Source organism: Geotrypetes seraphini, chromosome 2 (assembly GCF_902459505.1).
Source record: "Geotrypetes seraphini chromosome 2, aGeoSer1.1, whole genome shotgun sequence".
NCBI classification, from domain to species: domain Eukaryota; kingdom Metazoa; phylum Chordata; class Amphibia; order Gymnophiona; family Dermophiidae; genus Geotrypetes; species Geotrypetes seraphini.
The window spans coordinates 443,780,357-443,807,327 of NC_047085.1; the positions used below are offsets into that span (position 1 = coordinate 443,780,357).

The 26,971-nt window shown below is 42.5% G+C and overlaps 1 protein-coding gene across 3 annotated transcripts in view; it reads right to left on the reverse strand.

Moving 5' to 3' along the window:
• The window catches only part of ARMC4 (armadillo repeat containing 4), a 378,797-nt gene that overhangs the window by 55,249 nt on the left and 296,577 nt on the right, over positions 1-26,971 (reverse strand). For all 3 annotated transcript variants that reach the window (XM_033931435.1, XM_033931436.1, XM_033931437.1), the window contains exons 15-16: positions 15,478-15,632; positions 9,159-9,401 (exon numbers count right to left, since the gene is read on the reverse strand). In XM_033931435.1, the coding sequence (XP_033787326.1) occupies positions 9,159-9,401; positions 15,478-15,632 (398 nt within the window). The remainder of the gene's footprint in view (positions 1-9,158; positions 9,402-15,477; positions 15,633-26,971) is intronic.

Here is a 26,971-nt window from a genome sequence, read left to right on the forward strand (position 1 = left end):
GTGTATGTTCTGTTCCAGTAGGAACTTATCCAACCTTGTCTTGAATCCCTGAAGGGTGCTTTCCCCTATAACAGCCTCTGGAAGAGCATTCCAGATTTCTACCACATTCTGGGTGAAAAATAATTTCCTTATGTTTGTACGGAATCTTTTCCCTTCAAACTTTAGCACGTGCCCTCTCGTTCTCTTCACCTTGGAGAGGGTGAACAGTCTCTCTTTCTCTACCAAGTCAATTCCCTTCAATATCTTGAATGTTTCGATCATGTCCCCTCTCAGTCTTCTCTTCTCAAGGGAGGAAAGGCCCAATTTTTCTAGCCTTTCATTGTACAGCAACTCCCCCAGTCCCTTAACCATTTTTGTCGCTCTTCTCTGGACCCTTTCGAGTAGTACTATATCTTTTTTCATATACGGCGACCAGTGTTGGATGCAGTATTCCAGGTGGGGGCATACCATGGCTCAATATAACGGAATGATAACCTTTTCAGATCTGTTTGTGATCTCCTTCTTAATCATTCCTAGCATTGTTTGCCCTTTCGCCGCTACTGCGCATTGCGCGGACGGTTTCATTGACTTGTCTACAAGAACTCACAAGTCTCTTTCCTGGGGCTCTCTCCGAGTATAGCTCCAGACATCCTGTATTTGTGCATATGATTTTTGTTACTGACATGCATCACCTTGCACTTATCCATGTTGAACCTCATTTGCCATTTCGCAGCCCATTCCTCGAGCATATTTATGTCTCTTTGTAGGTCTTCGCAATCCTTCTGTGTCGCTCAGCGGCTGAAGAAACTCCGGCAGCCGGTTAGCAGCAGGGCAGAAACTTGGAGGGTAGTTGGGAAAAGGGAGAGATGGTGGACCCTGGGGTGGTGGAGAAGGAGGGAGAGATGCTGGATAAAAGGGTAGTTAAGAAAAGATGGATCTGTGGAGGGAGACAAAAAAAGGAAACATGCCAGACCTCCTGGGGAGGGAAAGGAAACGGGGAGGACAGAGATGGCAGATGGATGATTAGCATGCAGAAAGAAGGAAGAAGGAGACCCTGGCAAGCAAGTTATCAGAAGACAACCAGAGCCTTGAACCAACAAGATTTGAAAAATAACCAGACAACAAAAGGTAGAAAAAATAATTTTATTTTCTGTTTTGTGATTACAATATGTCAGATTTGAAATGTGTATCCTGCCAGAGCTGGTGTTAGACCGCAAACGTGAGCTAGGATTTAAAGAGAGAGGAAAAGTCCTTTATCCCAGGACAAGCAGGCAGCATATTCTTAACACATGGGTGACGTCACCGACGGAGTCCCGGTACGGACACTTTTACTAGAAAGTTCTAGTTGGCCGCACCGCGCATGCGCGAGTGCCTTCCCGCCCGACGGAGGAGTGCGTGGTCCCCAGTTTCTTCGTTTCCGCGGAGCGAAGAAGATGCATGTTTTTTCAACGTCCGTTGAAAACGAGTTTCCTACCTTCCCGCTCGCGTAAATTTTTTCGGTTTTTATTCTCTTTTATTTTAGATTCCTTATTTTTACTTTAAAAAAAAACAAAAAAACAACTCTCGTCGAGTTTTCTGTATTTCTGGCCGGCCCCGGCGGGGCCTGTTGCCACCATACAGGCCTCCGGATTCGATTTTGCGGAGGCCGTGTTTCCCTTCATGCCCCCTCAACCGGGCTTTAAAAAGTGCCAGTGGTGTGCACGCCCGATCTCTCTCACCGACCCGCACAATTGGTGCCTGCAGTGCTTGGGTCCAGAGCATTGGGCTAACACCTGCACCCGCTGTGCTACGCTTAAAAAGCGCACTTTAAAAAATAGGCAGATCCAGCAAAATCTTTTGTTCGGTACCGGATCTGCCATGGAACCTGCCGCGACGTCGACGGCATCTAAAAAGTCGGCACCGTCTACGTCGACACCACCGGATCCTTCGGGGTCGCTGGGCCCAGGTAAGCCGGCTAAGAAGCCTTCCACTTCTCTAGAACGTCCTCCTGCCACGGTCGCGACGCCGACCCTTACGACACCGCACCGACCCCGTAAACGATCCGCTCCGATATCGGTGAGTGCCTCGTCATCGGCCTCCTCATCGCTGGAGCGTAGAGCGGCACCTATGGTACCGAAGAAGAAAAAAGCGGTACCGGTGCCCCCCCTGGATGACCACATCGCGGCCATTTTCCAATCTCAATTACAGGAGCAGCTGCAGCAACAACTACAACAACTGTTGCCGGCGTTGCTGGCCCCGCACCTTCCGGTACAGGACCGGTCCGAGCCTCGCACTGTCCCATCGGTGTCGACCCCCTCGGTACCGATTAATACTTCCATGCCGGTGCTCTCGGCTGAACCACCTACAGTGCATACCCATGCTGCTGCCGACCCTTCCCGGTCCCAGGAACGACACCGGTCTTCCTCTCCCGGTACCGCCTCGGTGCACTCAGGCAAGTCTCTCTCAAAGACCCGCCATACCAAGCCTTCCACACCGATATCCCGACGTGCACACCCCGACATCAGGGACCCGGACTTATGGGAAGACTCCCCGCACGGTACCGAGGAGGACGCTTCATCGACCGACGAAGAACCCTCCATGACTGACACCGTTTCAAAACCGGAACAGTCCTCTTTCTCGAAATTCCTTAGGGAGATGTCAGCAGCTCTTTCTATCCCCTTAGAGTCCGACTCTAAAAAGTCTCAGGCTTTCCTCGATGCCCTAGACTTTGAGCAACCTCCCAAGGAATTTCTAAAGTTGCCCGTCCACGACATCTTACGGGAAACTTTTTATAAAAACGGGAGACCCCCCTCACTGTTCCCGGGGCTCCTCGCAAACTGGATAGCTTGTACCGGGTCATTCCAATCCCAGGGTTTGACAAGCCTCAATTGCCCCACGAATCTCTCCTGGTGGAGTCCACCTTGAAAAAATCTCAGGGTTCCAGTGTATATGCTTCCACCCCTCCTGGCAGAGAGGGAAAAACTATGGATAAATTTGGTAAGCGCCTTTTCCAAAATGCAATGTTAGCCAATAGAGCAAACAATTACACCTTCCACTTCTCCTTCTACATGAAGCATCTGGTACAACAACTCTCCACCTTGCAAAAATACCTTCCTGAACGTAAGGTACCCCTCTTCCAGCAGCAAATTTCCAGCCTACTCCAACTCAGGAAGTTCATGGTTCGCTCCATTTATGACTCGTTTGAGCTGACCTCTCGAGCATCTGCCATGGCTGTTGCTATGCGCCGTTTGGCCTGGCTGAGAGTCTCTGACCTGGACATTAACCACCAAGACCGCCTGGCTAACGCACCTTGTCTGGGTGACGAACTTTTCGGGGAGTCCCTGGACTCGACAACCCAGAAGCTCTCAGCTCACGAGACCAGGTGGGACACTCTGGTCAAACCTAAAAAGAAGACTCCACCTGCTCGTCCCTACAGACAGCAGTCTTCCTACCAGCGCAGGTTCTCGGCCAGACCTCTCAATCTGCCTCAACAGTCTCGCCATCCTCATCACCAGCATCAACCTCAGGCTCGTTCACAGTCTCATCAGCCTGCCAAGCCCCTTCCTCCATCAAAACCATCTCAACCCTTTTGACTCCTTTCTCCAGGGCATAGCCAGTCTCCCACCGTCGCTACCTCTTCCTCAGCCTATCGGGGGACGTCTCCAGCTCTTCCTCAGCCATTGGGAGGTCATCACCTCGGACCAGTGGGTCCTCAACATCATTCGCCACGGCTACTCTCTCAACTTCCAGACTCTTCCACCAGACAATCCTCCTATCGAGTCCGCTTCTCACTCCTCCCAATCTCTCCTCCTCCTGAGGGAGGTCCAATCCCTCCTTCTTCTCAATGCCATCGAAGAGGTGCCTCCGGACCAAAGGGGTCAGGGATTCTACTCCAGCTACTTCCTGGTTCCCAAGAAAACAGGAGACCTCCGTCCCATCCTCGATCTCAGGGACCTCAACAAGTGTCTGGTCAAGGAGAAGTTCAGAATGCTCTCCCTTGCCATGCTTTACCCTCTTCTCTCTCAACACGACTGGCTATGTTCCCTAGACCTCAAAGAGGCCTACACTCACATCCCAATCAATCTGACTTCACGTCGCTACCTCCGATTTCAGATACTGCACCGTCACTATCAGTACAAAGTGCTACCCTTTGGCCTCGCATCATCACCCAGGGTGTTCACCAAGTGCCTTATTGTGGTGGCGGCCTTCCTCCGGTCTCACAACCTCCAGGTGTTCCCCTACTTGGACGATTGGTTGTTGAAAGCACCTATGTCTCCGCTTGTGCTACAAGCCACTCATCACACCATCTCTTTCCTCCATCTCCTGGGGTTCGAGATCAACTACCCCAAGTCGCACCTGCTTCCCACACAGTGACTTCAGTTCATTGGAGCAGTTCTCGACACCACTCTGATGAGGGCGTTTCTCCCCTCCGACCGACAACGGACCCTGCTCCACCTCTGTCGTCAGGTGCTCCTTCATCACTCTATCCCAGCCCGACAGATGATGGTCCTCCTGGGCCACATGGCCTCGACGGTCCATGTGCTTCCTCTGGCGCGACTCCACCTCAGGACACCTCAATGGACTCTTGCCAACCAATGGTCACAGACCACGGATCTTCTTTCTCATCCCATCTCTGTGACATCGTCTCTTCGGCAATCTCTTCAATGGTGGTTGAACTCCTCAAATCTTTCCAGGGGTCTGCTCTTTCATCTACCCCCTCACTCCATGACCATAACCACAGATGCCTCCCCCTATGCGTGGGGAGCTCACCTGGGAGATCTTCGCACCCAGGGCCTCTGGACACCTCAGGAGCGTCAACATCACATCAATTTCCTGGAACTCAGAGCCATGTTCTATGCTCTCAAGGCCTTCCAGCACCTTTTCTACCCTCAGGTTCTGCTCCTGTGCACAGACAACCAAGTAGCCATGTACTACATAAACAAGCAAGGCGGCACCGGATCTCTCCTCCTCTGTCAGGAGGCCATCCGCATCTGGACCTGGGCCACGGCCCACAGTCTCTTCCTCAAGGCTGTCTATATCCAGGGCGAACAGAACTCCCTGGCCGACAATCTCAGCCGCATCCTTCAACCTCACGAGTGGACTCTGGATCCTCCCACACTCCGCTCCATCTTTGCTCACTGGGGCACTCCTCAGGTGGACCTCTTTGCAGCTCCTCACAACCATCAGCTGCCCCAGTTCTGTTCCAGACTCTTCTCTCCTCATCGTCTGGCCCCGGATGCATTCCTGCTCGACTGGACGGATCGGTTCCTCTATGCCTTTCCTCCACTGCCTCTGATATTGCGGACGTTATCCAAACTCCGCAGGGACGGAGCCACCATGATTCTCATCGCTCCTCGGTGGCCTCGCCAACACTGGTTCTCCCTCCTGCTCCAGCTCAGCTCCAGGGAGCCCATTCCTCTTCCTGTGTTTCCTACTCTACTTACGCAGCAGCATCAGTCTCTACTACATCCCAATCTGTCCTCACTCCACCTGACAGCTTGGTTTCTCTCGGGCTGACCTCTCCAGAGAATCTGTCTCAGCCTGTCCGTCGTATTTTGGATACCTCTAGGAAACCGGCCACCCTCCAATGTTACCATCAGAAGTGGACCCGGTTCTCCTCTTGGTGTTTTCTACATCATCACGACCCCACCTCATTGGCAGTGGAAACTGTACTGGACTATTTGCTCTCTCTCTCCGACGCTGGCCTCAAGTCTACCTCAATCAGAGTCCACCTCAGCGCCATCACTGCGTTTCATGAGCCTATCCTCGGAAAACCTCTCACGGCTCATCCCTTGGTTTCCCGGTTCATGAGGGGCCTCTTCAATGTCAAACCACCTCTGAAGCCTCCTCCAGTCGTCTGGGACCTGAATGTGGTTTTATCAGCCCTCATGAAACCCCCGTTTGAGCCTCTTGCCACAACTCCACTCAAATTTCTTACATGGAAGGTGCTTTTCCTCATTGCCATCACTTCTGCCAGGAGGGTTAGTGAGCTACATGCACTGGTTGCCGACCCACCTTTCACTGTTTTCCACCATGACAAGGTGGTTCTGCGTACCCATCCTAAATTCCTTCCCAAGGTGGTCTCGGAATTTCACCTCAACCAGTCCATTGTGTTGCCTGTCTTTTTCCCTAAGCCCCATTTTCATCCTGGGGAACAGGCATTGCACACGCTGGACTGTAAGCGTGCCCTTGCTTACTATCTTGACCGTACCAGGGCTCACCGCTCGTCTCCTCAGCTCTTTTTGTCCTTCGACCCTAACCGTCTGGGTCGTCCTGTCTCTAAACGGACGCTTTCCAACTGGCTTGCTGCATGCATTGCGTTCTGTTATGCTCGGGCCGGTCTCTCACTGGAAGGTGCTGTCACGGCCCACAGGGTCAGAGCTATGGCTGCTTCTGTGGCTTTCCTCCGTTCCACGCCCATCGAGGAAATCTGCAAGGCTGCCACTTGGTCCTCAGTTCACACGTTCACTACTCACTACTGTCTGGATGCCTTCTCCAGACGGGATGGGCACTTCGGCCAATCTGCGTTACGCAATTTATTTTCCTAATGGCCAACCATCCCTCCTCCCTCTCTGTTAGCTTGGAGGTCACCCATGTGTTAAGAATATGCTGCCTGCTTGTCCTGGGATAAAGCACAGTTACTTACCGTAACAGGTGTTATCCAGGGACAGCAGGCAGATATTCTTACGTCCCACCCACCTCCCCGGGTTGGCTTCTTAGCTGGCTTATCTTAACTGGGGACCACGCACTCCTCCGTCGGGCGGGAAGGCACTCGCGCATGCGCGGTGCGGCCAACTAGAACTTTCTAGTAAAAGTGTCCGTACCGGGGCTCCGTCGGTGACGTCACCCATGTGTTAAGAATATCTGCCTGCTGTCCCTGGATAACACCTGTTACGGTAAGTAACTGTGCTTTTTGTTTCTTTATTTTATTTATAGCAAAGCGCCAGTGTGCTTTGAAGAAGCCAAAGGGGGGTGAAAAAGCTATAAAATAAACCCACCAGGATGTTTGAAAAAAACCACCCAATTGGGCAGGAAAATCGAATCGAAAAACCAATTCAATAGGCTGAATCGAATCGAATTTTTTCCCCTGAATTGGGCAGCACTAGTTTGTGTTACTGTCTTAGACTTTAGGACCTGGGATTGGGGAGAGATGGCATCCTCAGTACTTTATAATGCAAGTGAAACGAGGATTTGGTCAGACTTTTGAAGGGTCTGCAGAAGAAAAATATTGTATAGACCGGGGACATTAGAAAGCAGGAAACGGGAACTTTTCTTCCTTCTAATTTTGTGAATGGCAATGCTGAGGATATCAGAGGGTTCAGTTAAAATATGTGCTTTATAAGAAAATATAATAATGTGTTTTATAAAGTTTATACAAGTCATATATTGATTTGTCTTCATGAATCTAACTTCAAGGACTACCTATTGTTGAATTCATCCACCCTTGGGGATGTACTTATCATATGTATGGACCTTCAGACTGCAATCGGGTATATACCATCAGTTGCTTAATGCTTCATCGGTCCAACCTTTATTAATTCATTGTATTTCTCTCCTATTTATCTCAATAACATTTTTTCAGTAGTGTTTTTTATATATATGTAAAACCTTTCTATTTTTCCAATAACAGATCATCACTTAGCTTATAGTGAGCCTGTTCTGTGAAGACCGTTGCACATTTTTGCACTATATGGTGGGTGTATGAGGAGATTCACATTTCCTGCACAGCTAAGTCCTTGTGAAGTTACTTTGTTCTTTCTGTATTTGACATCTAGCAAGGTCTCTCTGTTTCGAAGGAAAGATCTAAGCTTAAAATTGAAGTGGCCAGAAGTTATGGTAAAAGCAGATAGCGTTGCTGGTTTTAAGAAAGGTTTGGACAAATTCCTGGAGGAAAAGCCCATAGTCTGTTATTAAGACATGGGGGAAGTGTCTGCTTGCCCTGGATTGGTAGCATGGAATGTTGCTACTCTTTGGGTTTTGACCAGGTACTAGTGACCTGGATTGGTTACCATGAGAATGGGCTACTGGGCATGATGGACTATTGGTCTGACCCAGTTAGGCTATTCTTATGTTATGTTCTCATCTGTAGGGGCCTTTGTTTTCACTTCTTATTTTAATGTATTTTTTTTCTGGGAACTTATCAGTGTTTTTTATAATGGGAACAAAAATGGAAGAGAATTAATGTGTGTGGAATGGGGGGGGGGGGTAACTAATTTATTCAGCTAAATAATTCAATCCACCTCAACCAGACATAGGAGAACTCACACACCATTCACATACCCTCCAACCAAAATCATCAAAAGAAAAAAAAACTGTTCGACAACCTCCTAGCCATTCGAGCTATAACACTCAACCCCCAACTCTACAACCTATTGACCTCGACCACAGACTACAAAACCTTCAAAAAAGAAATAAAAACCCTTCTACTCAAAAACACATAAAATCGAACTAACGCAATCAGAACTGTCCCAAGCATCACCTGCAACTACTCCATATGTACTTCTGATGTCATGACAATTCAGACATAATTTATGTTATGTTTGTTATGTTATGTTTGGAAAAATGGTTACATATAAGAGGTTCAATAAAAGAAAATTTTCACTGCCTGTTTCTATTCTGACCATTTATTCCGTTTTATGGTTATTACAAAAAATATTTTGTTACAGGGGGGGTGTCAAAAAATGATGGGCCTCAGGTGCCATATACCCTAGGTATGCCACTGCACATAGATGCTGTTTCAAGTATGATATCTGCATTTCCACATGTAAATTGCAAACATAGCATTCAAAATGAGCACCATACTTTATAAAGATGCTTTTGTATTATGTTAATGTGAAATAGCAATTCCTTCATCAAATATTATGCAGTTGTAAAATTGCCCTTAATTGGGTTTCATGGATATTTTCAATCTGTTGAAACAGGTTGCACAAAATGACTGTCTTTAGGAATATAAGAAAAATCAACAAAAATAGCAAATGAAACCATGCTAAGAGAACAGGGATATGGACTATATAGATATTAAATAAGTAATTTATGAAAATCAACAGCAATATCAACAGACACAAAAGGTGTGATGTATTCCTTGTATGTCAGATATGTGGTTTTGGTTCTTAGTAGCAATGTTATATGGATAAGGCATAGAAATGAACAGGATTTAGTAACTGAATTAGCAACACAACATTCTAAAATCTGATACTTACGTCATATTTTCTGGTTCTACTGCACAAGCTCCTACTGCTTTAGTGACATTCACAAGAAGTGCTCGATTAGTTCCACTGAGTAAGTTAACAAGAGGATTGATGCCACCACATTTTCGGATGATGGTTCGATTTGATGGTTCTTGCCCACATTCTGCTATTGCTCCAACAACATTCACAAGGACTTCTTCAGGTTGGTCAGCCAACAAAGCAACCAAAATTTCTAGAACCTGGTATTCCTGAAACCTAATTGTAAATTAAAAAAAAAAGTTCCTATAATAAACTTCACTTTATTATCACATACTAAGATAACAGATGTGTCCCCAATTTTGCATTGTACATGAAGATAGAAAGAGAGATGTTCATTTTGGATATTCAGAATTTGCAGAGGGTTCATTTTACTAAGCTGAGGTAAGTACTAGTGTGTGCTTGCCTCAGTTTAAAAACGCTTGCTGTGGAACACACTGAGGCATCCTACAGTAAGTTCCACAGTAAGTGCACACTAAATATTAGCACTGTGGTATGCAGGGTATGCCTGCTAGGAGTGTCCCTAAGGTAGCAGAGCCGGTTGAGGCTGTTAGAGACATTCCAGTTTTGAGAAAATCCTGAAACTGGTGTTTTCTCCAGAAGCACCAGAGGGAGCAAGAGAGCAGATGGGTCTAAAGTGCAATACACATTGAACTGAAAGCAGTTTTAATCTGGAAACAGGCAGCTGCAGAGTGCCATAGAACTCCTTCACCTGGTGGCTGGGGGTGGGGCACTTGCCTATAAAATGCTAGCTGCACTGCTAAGAGAGGAGGAGGTGTCCTAGACAGGAAAAGAGAACGGTCCAGACTGAGGAAGTATCTAAGCCACAGGGCCAGGGAGAAGCTAGGGCTGAGGGTCAGGCAACAGGAGAATTGCCATAAGCCTTGGACCTAAGAGGCAAATGCAGACCAACAAGCAATAGAGGGCTGTTTGAACTAAGGCAAGTGAGAGTATTATGAAATGCTGACCGTGTTTAAAAGTAGAGTGGTTTTGCTTCTTGTTGATGACCAGTGCTAGAGACTGAGTTTCTTCTTTTGCAATAAGGAACTCTTTACTACACGGTATTGTGTGATACCTAGGTTCTAGGAGGAACCATTGAAAGTTTTATTTTTCATGTAGTTTTTTTCTCTGGGATTGTGTGACTGGCTAGTGCAGAAGCACAGGAGCTGTGCTGATTAGCTCAGCACAGCTCTGAAAAGAAGTTTTTTGTTTTCTTTCCTGCTCTAACCCACTGAGATTTATATGTTTGAACTCAGGGTGAGAACAGAACTCTTTTGCAAAGATTCTACATGTGTGCACTTTCTGCCTGCCCTACATGTGGCTTAAAGAACACCTGAATAAAGACACACCTGAAGGGAAGATTCTGAGGCACAGAGAAACCCAAGAACTGTTTCCAAATGTTTTTCTTTTGTTTGTTGCAAGTATGAACTGATGCTGAAATATCCTTCAATTGGGAGCATTCTGACACTGTGAATTGTATTTTGAATTGTTCTGTTTGGACTTTCTTTTGAGGCTGGGAAAAGCCAGATACCTTTTTGAACTGAGTTATAATAAAGCATAGTTCATATTTCAGTTACAGATGGTGTGTGGTGTCTTAATGGTTAAACACCAGTACTCAGTAGTCTCCTAAAACCTATGCGACCCCTAGGAGGTGCATGCTAACCCCTGTCACATGCCACTCGGACCAGCTGCGGCCGGAGGGGGGGTTGTGACAGCGTGCGCTAAATGCTAACATGCCCATTATATTCTATGGATGCGTTAGCATTTAGCACGCCTTAGTAAAAGACCCCTATGTGCTAAACAATTTTTCTCAGAGGGGGGAGAGTCGGGGGGAGGGGGGGCAGAGAGTGGGTGTTTCAGTATGGATTAGTTAGCACAGAATTAGCATATGAGCCCTTACCGCCTACAAAATGGGCGGGAGTAAGGACTCATGCATTAATTTTGTTAACGGCTGTGCACTACATAGTAACATAGTAACATAGTAGATGATGGCAGATAAAGACCCGAATGGTCCATCCAGTCTGCCCAACCTGATTCAATTTAAATTTTTTTTTTTTTTTACCAATTTCTGGGCGAGAATCCAAAGCTTTACCCGGTACTGTGCTTGGGTTCCAACTGCCGAAATCTCTGTTAAGACTTACTCCAGCCCATCTACAACCTCCCAGCCATTGAAGCCCTCCCCTGCCCATCCTCCTCCAAACGGCCATACACAGACGCTAATGGCAACATTAACTATAATTACTACTACTATCCATTCTGTTGGGTCCAACCCTTGACTACTCTGTAGGTCAGTCCTAGCCATGCTTCCCTGTTTACTATAACTTCTTTCAATTGCTTGCTGTTAATTCCTGTGTCATTCCCATTTCATTTTACCACAGACCATTCCAAGTAGCACCTCCTTTTCTAGTGAATTTGCCCTCATCACATGTCCAAAATAGGTCAGTTTCTGCCTGGTAATCTTGCCTTCCAAGGACAACTCTGGGGTTATATGATCAAGAACATCTTTGTTGGTGATCCTAGTTATTCATGGGATTCATAGAAGTCTTCTCCAGCACCACAGCTCAAAGGCGTCAATTTTTCTTCTATCTGTTTTCATGAATGTCCATGTCTTGCAGCCATATGTCACGACTGGGAACACAATGGCAGTGATCAGCCTTTGTTTGATGGTGACTGAGACATCCTTGCACTTCTATATTTGGTTCATGCTCACCATGGCTGCACGCCCCTATACTAGTCAATGCTTGATCTCTGCTGTCGAACCACCACTGTGATCATTGAGGGACCCAAGGAAAATGAAGCTGTCAACCACACTTATTTCTTCATCGTTGATCTTTATGTGAACTTTCTTGTTGGTGGTAGTTATGATTTTGGTCTTCTTGATGGTTCAGGTAAAGTCCCATCTTCTTGCTTTCTTTTTTCAGCTTCAGGATCAATTTATTGAGATCCTTCTCATTCTCTGCCAGCAGGGTAGTATCATCTGCGTATCTCAGATTACTGATGGTTCTTCTGCCTATTTTCATTCCAACACTTGAATCATCGAAGTCCAGCTTCCTCATGATTACTTCTGCATAGAGGTCAAAAAGATAAGGAGAGAGAATGCATCCTTGTCTTGTATTCTTTTTGATCTTGAACAATTCTATATCTCCATACCTGGTTCACACTGTAGCTTCTGGATCATAGTAGAGCGAAATGATTAACCTGATCAGGTGAGCTGGCACTCCTACCTCACTCAGTACTTCCCAAAGCTCATCATGCTCAACATAGTCAAAAGCCTTAGTATAATCAATGAAGCAGATATAGAGCTTCTTCTGTTATTCCCTCACATTTTCTATGATCCACCTTAAGTTTATGATGTGATCATGGGTCCCTCTGCCCTTACAGAATCCAGCTTGGACATCAGGAAATTCTTGATCAAGGATGTTGCCCAAGTGCCTCTAGATCAGTGGTCTCAAACTCGCAGCCTACTGGCCGCATGCGGTATGCCAGGTACTATTTTGAGGCTCTCGATAAGTTACCATTGTTCTGGAATGTTTGCCCGCCTCACTGCTTTAACATCATGCAAGCACTTTCATGCGTCTGTACACGATTGTCCTCTACTCCACCTCACAATTGCGTACAGACTTAGGAAAGCGCTTGCGTGAGGTTACAGCAATGTCTGTACGCAATTGTGAGGTGGAGTGGAGAGGACAATCGTGTACAGACGCATGAAAGTGCTTGCATGATGTTACAGCAGTGAGGTGGGCAACGTTCCAGAATGTAAGCCAACCATTGGAGGCAGTGCAGCTTGTGCGTATGTACGCAATCTTGTGAACTCTTGCAAAATTCAGCACCTCTCCTGGCGGTGACTGCTTGATGTAAGATGGCGGTTGTGTCCGGTGCTGGAGGAGGTGAGAGCTGAAGGCGTTTGCGGATGCGACTTAAGGCACAAGTTGGATTTTGATTCTCCCCTCTACAAACAAGCCTGGATGACTACACCAAAATCTCATCTCTTGCAGATGATACTTTAGATTAGAATCTAAATCAAAATTTTGCATGAGGTAAAACTCTTTAAAAGTTTATAAATCTTTCCTTAGTTGCTTTGATAATTTCAGCTTTACACTGCTGAAAGCAGTGCAATATGCAGAAAGTGAAAAACTATCTAAACTTCACTTTCTGCATGTTGCACTGCTATGTATAGCTGAAATCATCAGAAGCAATTAAGGAAACTATAACAAGTTTTACCTCATTCAAAGTTATTTCTTTAATAAGACCTTAAACTATTTTCTCTGCGGCTATCCAAGTACCTACAAATCCAAAATGTGGCCCTGCAATGGGTTTGAGTTTGAGACTGCTGCTCTAGATGATCTTTAGAAGCACCTTGCTAGCATGGAGGATCAGGGTTATTGTATAGTTGGTACAGTCCCTGGCATTGCCTTTCTTCAATAGTATGATAAAAACTGATCTTTTCCAGTCCTTTGGCCATGTGCAGGTCCTTCAGATCTTCTGGCATAATGCTATCAATGTGACTCTTGGGAGTGGTTTGAGCAGGTGCTTTGTTGTTTGGCTGCTGCCTCAGTGCCCAATCCACTTCACTTTCCAATAGGTTTGGTTCTGCTTTCTCTTGACTTCCAAGCTCTTCAGGTTAGTCAGTGCTTGTGCTGATGTATAATTCCTTGTGTATTCTTTCTATCGCTGCTTGATGTCCTACTGATCGCTAATTTCATTCTCATCACGGTCTTTGATGGTTGATTTGGCATGCTGAGAAAGGCTTTCTCACTTGTTTCACCATGGCAAATAATTCCCTAGTATGACATTTCTTATAGGCTTCTTTCTAGGTTCATGCATCGAGCATTCAGGAAGTTGTTCTTGTCTTAACAGGAGTAAGTCTTAACAGAGATTTCGGCAGTTGGAACCCAAGCACAGTACCGGGTAAAGCTTTGGATTCTCGTCCAGAAATAGCTAAAAAGAAAAAAAAAAAAAAAAAATTTAAATTGAATCAGGTTGGGCAGACTGGATGGACCATTCGGGTCTTTATCTGCCGTCATCTACTATGTTACTATGTTTACTATGTCTTTCCTGGCTGCTCTTTGGAAATCAGCATTGAGTTGCTTTGCCTCATTCAACAAGGCCATTAATTCAAAAAACAGAAAAGTAGCCATTTTCTGGCAGCAGTACAAATAGCCTTATTGCACAGGAAAGACCTACGTGAAGGCACACTAAGATCACCTTTTTATCTCAGCTTGTAAATGGACCACAGAGTATTTTTTATAAAAGGCTTGATGATGAAAATATTTTCTTAACACACCTATAATGCAGCAGGAAATACATTTCTACAATATTTTGTGGCAAATCCAATAGGAACAATAATTTTACAAAGGAACATGTTCATAAACAGAGGAGCATCACTCAGGATTGTGAAGGTTTAAATAACAGAGGTAAACACTTATGCCCCCCTCCCCAACTCTTCCACACCCTAAGATGAAAAGATCAGTTGTATCAGAACAGGTGTAAATGCTGACAGATTTTATCAAGAGAATATTTATTTGCTTTGCAAAATTGAAAATATATGCATCTTTTCTGGCCCACTCAAAACACATCCCTATGAAAGCTATACATTCTGAGGACATACATACATAAGTAGCAGGTTTTCTAAAATTGATAATTAAGATGCATTGTGCTACATACACATATGTAAATGACCATTTTAAGTGGTTAATTTTATATTTTGCTGTTAGTGCTTACTGCAGCTTTGTAAAAGGGCCCTTTAGAGATTAGTGAGAATAAAGTTATAATTTTTCCCCATCCAAGTTCACAGATGCATGAAATCCTTGAGAGTACATGGGAAAATTAGGTACTTAGCTCAGTAATCTTATTTCTAGTAAATAGGCATTCCTGAAGTTTTGATTAGTCAATCCCTTCCCATGAGATCTGAGTAGAGAGCCATATTAGCATTTTCTTCACTCCGCCTCCCATCACTCTGGTCTATTCTATACCTCCTCAGTTCGTACCAAAGCAGATGGTCAGCCCTATAGATGAAACAAAAGAAAAAGGGGTACAGGGATACTCCCTAAAAACAAGTCTGTTTTTATTGAAGCTAATGCCATTTAAGGGGTTGAGTTATCAATGTTGGTTACTGTTTAGACTAGTTATTTTATTTTTAACAGTTATAGCAACTTGGGGGAGGGGAGAATTATCAATGTGGTTACCATTAAGAAGGGTTATTTTGTTGCAAGCCCAAATTATTGGTCACTGCTAATTTATAAAGTTTTAAATGCAATACAAAAATACTTTGTACAATAAAACATTTTATCCATACTTTAACACATTTTCTAGACTGATTGAACATTTCCAGATTGCTCCAGTTATTGCTGCTAAGAGTTCTTTGTTATCAGACTTCTTGAGGAGTTCAGCCAATGGTGTTAGACCTCCATACTGTCGAACCAAATTCCGTATTTCAGCATCTTCTGCACACTAGATAATAAATCAAATTGTGACAAAATTACATAAAAATACAGTGGCAAAAATAGTGAAACAAATTAACACATATAAGTAACTTTATCTATCTGGAGAGATTTTTATTATAGGATGAGAGACTGTTGACCTGTTTACCTAAATGTATATAGAGATCAATTTTCTATTCTGGAAGTTAACAGTCTAAATCAGTCTTTTCAAAAATTCTCTAGGTTTATAAATTTAGACAACAAGTTTTGAAAGAAGCCTAGATTGATAAAAAAAAACTTAAATTTATGGTCCAAAAAGAGGGTGCCCAACTAGAATCACAGTTTAAAATTATTTTTATAAATGTTTATGCAGTGCTCAGACCCATAACCAACAACGTGATGAACATATATTGAAGAAAACAGAGGTTGCTCATTAGGACTATCATAGCACTCGCTTGTCCAACCGCAACTTCATAAGATACCATCACAGAATAAATTCTTAACAGAAAAGCAAATGACTTATCTGAATAATCGTGGCAGGTTAGTATCTGTCCCATAGGCTGAGCAACTAGGTGAAAACTCATAAAAGTAAAACTCATGAAGCTATAGTTCTCAAGCGCCCTCCCCCCCGACTTGAGTATCACTGTCTCTTGCTTCCTCAGGAGGGGAAACTAAAAAACAAATGGAGTAAATAAATTCACTAAATCCCCACCAATTGTTCACTCATGGACGCAACTGAAATGTTACGCCGCTTGCTCTGCACCAGTGAGCCCAGCACTAGTGATTCAAGAGTCCACAATATGTGTGTTTATTGTCAATTTGTATTACTGGACAATGGAATCATTCCATTTTCAAGTGGGGAAAGATATGTGATGAAGTCCAATACTGACTGCAATTCATGCGCAGTCGTGTATTATATTACATGCCCTTGTAGAAAGTTGTACATTGGCCACACTAAATGAATGGTTACACTACGGATAGCAGAGCATTTGAGCAATATCCGCTGTGGCTGTCTCTCGGCTCCGCTGGTGCTTCACTGACAGGAAGCCAGTCGTGCAGTGGATGAATTGAAATACATGGTCCTACTGCATGCCTTGCATTTTTCCAGTGATGTTACACAATATTTACTGGAAAGAGAAAAGCAGTTTATTTTCAGCTGGCATACATTGAGCCAGACTGGTCTCAACAGCGAGATTGAGTGGTTTCAGCTGTAGTGATGTCATTAATTGGCTTAGCGGGCGGGGGGGGGGGGGGTGTTAGCCGCATTCAATGCTCTTCTTGCTGGTACATGATGTGTTCAATACCCAGATCATTTAAATGTTCAGTATGAGCCTCTTTTAGTGCTAGCTACTTGCGTTTGGCTCCAGTTTGTTTGTCTTCCATGAAGTTGAAGCTGTAATGAGGTATAAGAACATAAGAATAGCCTTACTGGGTCAGACCAATGGTCCATCAAGCCCAGTAGCCCGTTCTCACGGTGGCCAATCCAGGTCACTAGTACCTGGCCAAAACCCAAGGTATAGCAATATTCCATGCTATCAATACAGGGCAAGCAGTGGCTTCCTCCATGTCTTTCTCAATAACAGACTATGGACTTTTCCTCCAGAAACTTGTCCAAACCTTTCTTAAAACCAGCTACGCTATCCGCTCTTACCACATCTTCTGGCAACTCATTCCAGAGCTTAACTATTCTCTGAGTGAAAAAAAAATTTCCTCCTATTGGTTTTAAAAGTATTTCCATTTAACTTCATCAAGTGTCCCCTAGACTTTGTAATTTTTGACGGAGTGAAAAATCGATCCACTTGTACCCGTTTTACTCCATTCAGGATTTTGTAGACTTCAATCATATCTCCCCTCAGCCATCTCTTTTCCAAGCTGAAGAGCCCTAACCATTTTAGTCTTTCCTCATACGAGAGGAGTTCCATCCCCTTTATCATCTTGGTTGCTCTTCTTTAAACCTTTTCTAGCGGCACTATATTTTTCTTTGAGATAAGGAGACCAGAATTGGACGCAGTACTCAAAATAAGGTCACACCATGGAGCGATACAAGGGCATTATGACATTCTCAGTCTTGTTAACCATCTCTTTCTTAATAATTTCTAGCATCCTGTTTGCTTTTTTGGCCGCTGCCACACATTGGGTGGAAGGTTTCATCGTATTGTCCACAATGATACCCAGATCCTTTTTTTGGATGCTAACCCCCAAGGTGGACCCTAGCATCCGGTAACTGTGATTCAGGTTATTCTTCCCAAAGTGCATCACTTTGCATTTTTCCATATTAAATTTCATCTGCCAATTGTATGTAAGTATGTAAGATTTTAATGTGTATTGTACTATATTGTTTAGTGAAATACCAATGAAATTACTGAAATTAACAATAAACTCAATCAGATTAGATTATGGCTGAAAGAAAATATGCTAGCCTTAAAAGCTTCAAAAACAAAAGTAATGTTCTTCCCCTGGAAAGAGGGAATAGCGCTAAACTTTCCAATTCTTCTCGATACCTGCCCCCGATCCATGTTGACTCTATTAAAATCTTAGGGGTTGTATTTGATTAAAAAAAACTAATGTTCCATAACCATATAAGTTCTGTAATCGCTCAATCTCTTAATTCTTAGAATCAAAATCCATTAACATTCTGGTACATTCATTAATCATTGCGAAATTAGATTACAGTAATAGCTTATTTACAGGAGTGCCCCAGAAAGAATTAAAATGTTTACAAATAATTCAAAATGCCGCAATAAAATTAATAACAAAATCTAAAAAATATGATCATGTCACCCCTCTACTTCGAAATGCCCATTGGCTGCCTATTAATCAAAGAATTTCTTACAAAATCTCTCTCATAACACTTAAAACAATTCATTCCAAACTGCCCCAATTTATTGATAAATATCTTATCCCATATTACCCACCCCGCAGTCTTATATCATCTAATTGTAAATTGCTGATGGTCCCCTCCCTTCATATAATAGGAACCAAAAGGCATGACATTTTCTCAGTCATAGCCCCTCAACTTTGGAATACCTTACCAGCTCTTGTTAGAGAAGAAGCTAATCTCGAACGTTTCAAAAGCCTACTCGAGTCATTTATTTAAACAAGTTTTTAACATTTGATTTAAATTTTACACTTCCTTAAGGAATTAAGCAGCAATGAGCCCTTTCCTTTTGTTTTTTCCTTATTTGTCTTTCGTTCCTATCCAAATTGTATTTCTAACCCTATTTCCTTTTGTCTCCCATCTGTCTGTCTCATTTATCCCTTTTTAATATGCCAATTATTAGTTGATGTTTCTTTGTAATTTGTTTTTTGTTGTTTTTTTAAAATTATTAATGGTATTGTTAATGGCATTTTTATTATGTTCATGCTCCTTTTTTATATATTGTAAACTCGCTTAGAAATTAGATAAGCGATTAAATCAAATTTTAATAAAACCTTGAAACCTTGAATTTATTTGTTTTTTTGTTTCCCCTCCTGAGGAAGTAAGAGACAGTGAATTGGGGGCGGTTTGAGAACTACAGCTTCAGGAGTTTTACCTTTATGAGTTTTCATGTAGGTTGCTCAACCTACTGAATTAATTCTTTGCTTCAGTCTTTACGGAAGAAGATGTAAGAGATCTACCTGAACCAGAAATAAGTGATGATGCAGAGGAACTGAAAGAAATCTCAGTGAAACTGGAATATGTACTAAGTTAAATAGTGATAAATCACCTGGACCAGATAGTATATATCCCAGGGTACTATAAGAACTCAAACATGAAATTACTGACCTGCTGTTAGTGATCTGTAACCTGTTGCTAAAATCACCTGTAGCACCTGAAGATTGGAGGGTTGCCAATGTTACGCCAATTTTTAAAAAGGGATCCAGGGGAGATCTGGGAAATTACAGACCAGTAAGCCTGACTTCAGTGCCAGGTAAAATGGTGGAAACAATTATAAAAAATAAAATTGTGGAACACACAGACAAACATGATTTAATGAGACAGAGTCAGCATGGTTTCAGCCGAGGAAGATCTTACCTCACCAATTTTCTTGACTTCTTTGAAGGTGTGAAAAAACATGTGGATAAAGGTAAGCCGGTTGATGTAATGTATCTAGATTTTCAGAAAGCTTTTGATGAAGTTCCTCATGAGAGGCTCTTAGGAAAATTAAAGAGTCATGGGATAGGTGGCAAAGTTCAGTTGTGGATTAGGAATTGGTTATCGGATAGAAAACAGAGGGTAGGGTTAAATGGTCATTTTTCTCAATGGAGGAGAGTAAACAGTGGAGTGCCACAGGGGTCTGTACTGGGACCGGTGCTATTTAACTTATTTATAAATGATCTGGAAATTGGAATGAGTGAGATGATTAAATTTGCAGATGACACTAAACTGTTCAAAGTTCTTAAAACGCATGCAGACGGACCTATGGAAATTGGAAGACTGGGTGTCCAAGTGGCAGATAAAATTTAATGTGGAAAAATGCAAAGTGATGTACATTGGGAAGAATAACCTGAATCACAGTAACCAGATGCTAGGATCCACCTTGGGGTTAGCATCCAAGAAAAAGATCTGGGTATCATTGTGGACAATGTGGAAGAAACCTTCCGCCCAATGTGCAGCGGCGGTCAAAAAAGCAAACAGGATGCTAGGAATTATTAAAAAAGGGAAGGTTAATAAGACTGAGAATGTCATAATGCCCCTGTATCGCTCCATGGTGCGACCTCATTTGGAGTATTGCATTCAATTCTGATCTCCTTATCTCAAGAAAGATTTAGCGCCGCTAGAAAAGGTTCAAAGAAGAGCAACCAAGATGATAAAGGGTATGGAACTCCTCTCATATGAGGAAAGATTAAAAAGATTAGGACTCTTCAGCTCGGAAAAGAGATGGCTGAAGGGAGATATCTTGGATTGCCAGCGGTAGATCGAAATGGGAAAGTTTAATCTTTAACAAAGTTCCCCTGACCTTGAGAAAGATAGGCGAAACGCGTTGGGAAGGGGAGCCAGCAATGAAAAAAGCTAAGTTGAATTGAAAGAATAAGTTATTTAAACTGAAAAAATAAGAAATAAATAGTAGTAAAGCTATATAATAAAATTAAAAAGTAAAGCTCTAAAAGTAAGCTATGAAGGGATAATGAAGAATACCACTGCTACCAATTTCGAATGAAATGGTGGAATCTGAACTCCCATATAGCTGTTTTTAATAATAATAATAATAACAGTTTATATACCGCAGTACCGTTAAGTTCTATGCGGTTTACAAAAGATTAGTGAAGTACAAGTTGAGTTGACGTACAAGTTGAGTTAACTTAAGGGATGTGGGAACAATGGGGAGAAAGGGCAGGAACACCGTTAGAGAGGGGAAAGAGAGAAGTGGGTCAGCTGTCTAGGTATTTCAGGAATAGGTGAGTTTTGAGGCGTTTACTGAATACCTCATAAGTGGTGGGCAATAGGAGTTGTTGTTTTTGAGCGTTTAAGGATTGAGGGAAGATATGACTGAAGTCTACAAAATCCTGAGAGGAGTAGAACGGGTACAAGTGGATCGATTTTTCAGTATGTCAAAAATTACAAAGGCTAGGGGAACACTTGAAGTTACAGGAAAATACTTTTTTCATTCAGAGTATAGTTAAGCTCTGGAATGCACTGCCAGATGTTGTGGTAAGAGCAGATAGTGTAGATAGTTTTAAGAAAGGTTTGGTCAGTTTCCTGGAGGAAAAGTCCATAGTCTGTTATTGAGAAAGACATGGGGGAAGCCACTGCTTGCCATGAATGATAGGATAGAATATTGCTACTCCTTGGGTTTTGGTCATGTACCGGGGACATGGATTGGCCACCGTGAGAACAGGCTACTGGGTTTGATGGACCATTGGTCTGACCTGGTAAGGCTATTCTTATGTTCTTATGCTCACATATTCTCACATGTGGGACTCCCTAGCTGTAGTAACTGGATGGAGAGAGAGTTGGCCTCTAAGAAAACAAACATTTGTTGCTTCGCAAGAAAATCATGTATATTATCTGATACGAATAGGCAAAGGCAAGGGAATGAATTAAATACAGACTAAGCAAAAGAACCCTATTCTCATCACTAAGAAGGGTATCACGACCAGGACGAAAGAAGTTATCCTGCCACTGTATCGTGCAATGGTGCGCCCGCACCTGGAGTACTGTGTCCAGTACTGGTCGCCGTACCTCAAGAAGGACATGGCGGTACTTGAGGGAGTCCAGAGAAGAGCAACTAAGCTAATAAAGGGTATGGAGGACTTCTCATATACTGACAGACTGTAAAAGCTGGGGCTTTTCTCCCTGGAAAAGCGGAGACTTAGAGGAGACATGATAGAAACCTTCAAGATCATGAAGGGCATAGAAAGAGTAGACAGAGACAGATTTTTCCAATTAAGGGGAACCACAAGTACAAGGGGGCACTCAGAAATTGAAAGGGGGAAGGTTTAGAACAAACGCCAGGAAGTTCTTTTTCACCCAGAGGGTGGTGGATACATGGAACGCGCTACCGGAGGATGTGATAAGCAGGAGCACGATACAGGGCTTCAAAGAAGGTTTGGATAGATACCTGGAGGACAAATGGACTGAGGGGTACAGATAGGAGTAGAGGTAGGTTATAGGGATAGGATTAGAGGCAGTTACAAAATTAGTCAGGGACACTGTTCAGGCAATTAGGCCTGATGGGCCGCCGTGGGAGCGGACCGCTGGGCAAGATGGACCTCTGGTCTGCCTCAGTGGAGGCAACTTCTTATGTTCTTATGTTCTCAAGAAGAGGATAAAGGGAAGTATCCAGGGAATACTATAGTAATGGAAGTTGTAAATAATAGACGACCTCATTGCGGCAGGGGAATCCAAGCAAAGGTGAGGAAGATGCCAGAAAGATTTAAAAAGAAAGGAATAAATGTATACTGGCAAATGTACCTATATGGATGACCAGACCAAAAAGAGCAGGTAAATCCAGGTGCGTTCAGGAAGACACAGATGGGAGTGAAAGGGAATTTTGTTAAGCAAAATGAAAGCATTAGTCCCATTGGTTAGAACAGTTTCAAGGAAACTAGGATAAAACACAGCAGTAAGAAGAGAAAAATGTTATTGTGGACCATAGTGAAAGAAATAGTGGCAGACTGGGAGCAAAGCCACATGTTACAAATGCTCCCCTTGAGGGCTGTGAGAGAGTTCTGGTATGTCTTGAAAATGTCTTGAAACCAGCGCAATGCAAGGATGGCAGGAAGAAGTAACACGTCTTAAGAAATATGCTGGGGAAAAAAGGAAACCAGCAAAGAAGTGTTGAGATACACATTTCTTGGCAATAGGAAGCTGACATCACCTCTTTGCTGAGAGATTGGCAGGACAAGTGCTCAGCCATGGTTAGTACAAGCACAGTGAAGCGTAGGTACCTGGAAATTGGATTGAAAGGATGTAAAGCTAGGAAAAAAACACTACTGTGCAGCAAAGAAAGTGAATAAATACTTTGAAAGCAAACAATTCCTACTTATAGTACAATCCCTAATACTAGGAATACTGGACTACTGTAACATTCTCTTCCTCCCATGTCCGGCAACTACGATAAGACAACTCCAAACAATCCAAAATACAGCCTTAAGACTCGTATATTCATTGAAAAAACACGACCACATCACTGAAGCCTTCATCAACTCACATTGGCTCCCAATCCAAGAAAGAATCCAATTCAAATTCTACTGCATATTATTTAAAACACTACACGGAGACAGTCCATCATACCTGAACAATCGCCTCATCCAAGCAACCAGCACCAGACACAGAAAAACGCACTCCCCATTCATACCCCCCCCCATCCAAAGAAGTAAAAAGAACAAAACTACATGACAGCCTCCTAGCCACACAAGCTGCAAGACTGGACAACCAAATCTCCAACCTTCTGATGACCACCCAAGACTATAAGACGTTCAGAAAAGAAATAAAAACCACACTTTTCAAGAAATTCCTAAAATAGATATAACAACACGACCACTAGAAGCCCTCAAGATCTTCATTACCTCTCCAGCTATTCTCTACAATTCATATAATTCTGTAATTCTATAACTCTGTAATTCTTTTATTCATTGTAATTTTGTCCTTAATCTAATCTTTTGTAATCCGCCTTGAACCGCAAGGTAATGGCGGAATAGAAATCCCTAATGTAATGTAATGTAATGTAATGTAATGTAATGTAATAATGGCATGGGCTATGCAATATGGCAAATGGACAAAGGAAATGTGGGAGGTGGAGTTATTTAGTGTTGAAAGTACTTTCTGCATCTTGGTTGATCAGTACAGAACGTATGTATGCAGATATCCAGGAGAAGAATTCAAGCCTAAATGCTTTAACCTGTCGGTTAAGCATACTACAAAGGTCATGGCATGGGGATATATGACGGCAAGTGGTGTTGGTCGGCTTCACATCGTAGAGGGCATGGTGAATGCAGTGAAGTACATTGAAATGTATGTTGCTTTCAGAAGAGAACTTGTTTCCTGGTGATTACTTATTTCAAGAAAATAATGCACCATGTCAAAGAGCAAAAACTGTACTTGAATGGATGAGAAAGGAGTGAAGACAATTGATTGGCCTTCTCAGTCACCAGATCTCAATCCAATTGAGGAAACTGTGGCACAAGCTATCACTGGAAATATATTAAAAAAAACCAAACCAGCCAACAACGAAGCAAGAGCTGATTGTGTCATTGATTGAAGCTTGGAATAGGATTATCACCCATGATCATCTGGTGAAGCTGGTCCACTCTATGCCTGAAAGGTGTTGGCTTGTCCGCAAGAGCAAAGGCTGGCCAATCAAATATTGAAAGTAGTAGACAGGACAAAACAGCCATTATCAGGGCTAACTATAGAAATAAAAGTAAAACTAACAGTAATAGAATCTGTTACTACAATTTAATATCATACATCCATACAAGCACAATACATTATCATTGCCAACGTTCAACAAAATTTCTCTGGACTAAAAATTTATTTAAATTTATTTAAAGGCACACATTTATCAAATATACATGTACAGTAACTGAACACTTAATAGTAGAATGGAAAATTAAATAAGATAATACATAACAAATGGTTGCATAACTTAAAATACATCAACCAAGCCAAGTGATGCAGGACTTTTGCACACCACTGTAGTTTATTCCAGACATAAGGGGCAGCTAGATATAAGGAATGGAGTCTGGAATTGGCAGTGGAGGAGAAGGGTACAGATAAAAGCAGCTTATCTGAGGAACGGAGTTCTTGGGAAGGCGTATAAGGAGAGATACTGAGGGGCTGCAGCATGAACACACTTATAGGTTAGTAATAGGATTTTGAACTGTATGCAGAGGCGGATAGGGAGCCAGTAAAGTGATTTGAAGAGAGGGATGAGTGTAGCGTAATTCTTTTTTCATTAGGACTTGTCCGCTGCTTTTGATACAATTGATCACGAACTACTACTCAAAAGATTAAAATCCATAGGTGTTGCGGATCAAGTTTTAGATTGGTTCATTTCATTTCTTACCAGCCGCTCATCCATGTTAAGATACAATGATATGTTCTCTAAAGCTTACTGCTTATCCTACGGTATCCCTCAAGGTTCTATTCTTTCACCTTTACTGTTTAATATTTTCCTATCTCCGCTATTGAGCATTTGCCAATCAATAGGCTTCATTACATACTCATATGCTGAAGATATTCAAATTTTACATCCACTCAACACAGAGAATATAGACGAAATACATGAAATCAATAAGAAACTAGAGACAATAAAAAATTGGCTCTGCTCTAACAAGTTAGCCTTAAACATCCAAAAAACAAAATCACTGTTTTTTCCGTGGAAAAAAGACATACATCTGAACATCCCATTTTCGCTTAACAATATCCACATTGAGTCAGTGACCTCCTTAAAAATATTAGGCGTTGTCATAGATGACAAACTCTCGTTTCATGATCACATAAGTAACACAGTTAAACAATGTTTTTTCAAATTACGTATGATACGTTCAATTTCAAAATTTCTTGAGCCTAAATCGATCAATATATTAATCCACTCTCTGGTCATCGCCAAGCTCGACTAGTGCAACTCTATTAATTAATATTACGCAAAAGGAAAAAAGACGCTTTCAAATTATACAAAATACTGCGGTTAAATCATACACAATGGGAAAAAATTCGATCATGTCACCCCCTTATTGATTAACTCCCACTGGCTCCCAATCAGCCATCGTATTACTTATAAAATATTAATTCTAACATACAAAACCTTAACTTTTAAAGAACCTCTTTTTATCAACCGAATGCTTATCCCCCACAACACTTCCCGACCTCTCCGATCAACAGCTCAGTACCTCCTAACTGTCCCTTCCTTAAAAATCATTGGTACTAGAAGACATGATATGTTCTCAGTAATGGCCTCCCCAATTATGGAACGCTCTTCCCCAACATATCGGAGAAGAAAAAGACCTCGGTCAATTCAAAAAACTACTAAAAAGCTATCTTTTTAAAGATGCATTCAATCTCAAGCTTTTTTTCTATTAGATGCAGATACTAGGGCTCAGTTCTATTACCCTACCCTATTGTTTCATTCTTTGTTTTGTTTCTTTTCTTAAGCTGTGATGATGTAACTTTACCCTTTTCGCCTTCTCGTTTCGTGTATGTCTCAATAGTGTCAGTTTTAAGTTATTGTTATTACTTATGTAAACCTGTTTTATGGAATTGTAAATCGCTTAGTAACTGGAATAAGCGATTCATCAAATATAAACAAAAACCTGAAACCTGAAAACCTGTTGGCAGTAGATAAGTCATACAGCTGAGTTTTGCACTGATTGCAGAGTGGTGAGGAAGTTGAGTTAGAAGAAAATTACAGTAGTCTAAGCATGAGGTTATGAGTGTGTGGACAGAGAGGAAGGGGAAAATTTTGGTAATATTGTAGAGCTAGAAGCGACAGGCTTTATCAATCTGTTCGATGAGCATAGTAAATGAGAGGTCAGAGTTGAAAACAACTCCTGCTAGCAGAGGAGAGTGGAACTATAATAGCATTATTTACAGAAATGGAGAACAGAAGGAGAGGAGCGGAGGTGTTTAGGAAGAAATAGGAGCAGTTCAGTCTTGGACATGTTTAATTTCAGATGGCATTGAGACATCCAGGTAGCAATATTAGCCAAACAGGCTGACTTTTTCTTGGACTTTAGATGAAATTTTGGGTGTAGAGAGGTAGATCTTGGAGTTATGAGCATATAGATGATACTGGAAGGAGGAGGAGATCAGGGAACCAAGGGATGATGTGTAGAGATAGAAAGGAAGAAGTCCTAAGACCAAACTCTGGGGTACACCAACCGCTAGCAGGATAGCAACAGAGAGGACCCACCAATGCAAGAATAGTTTTTGATCAACTATCAGAT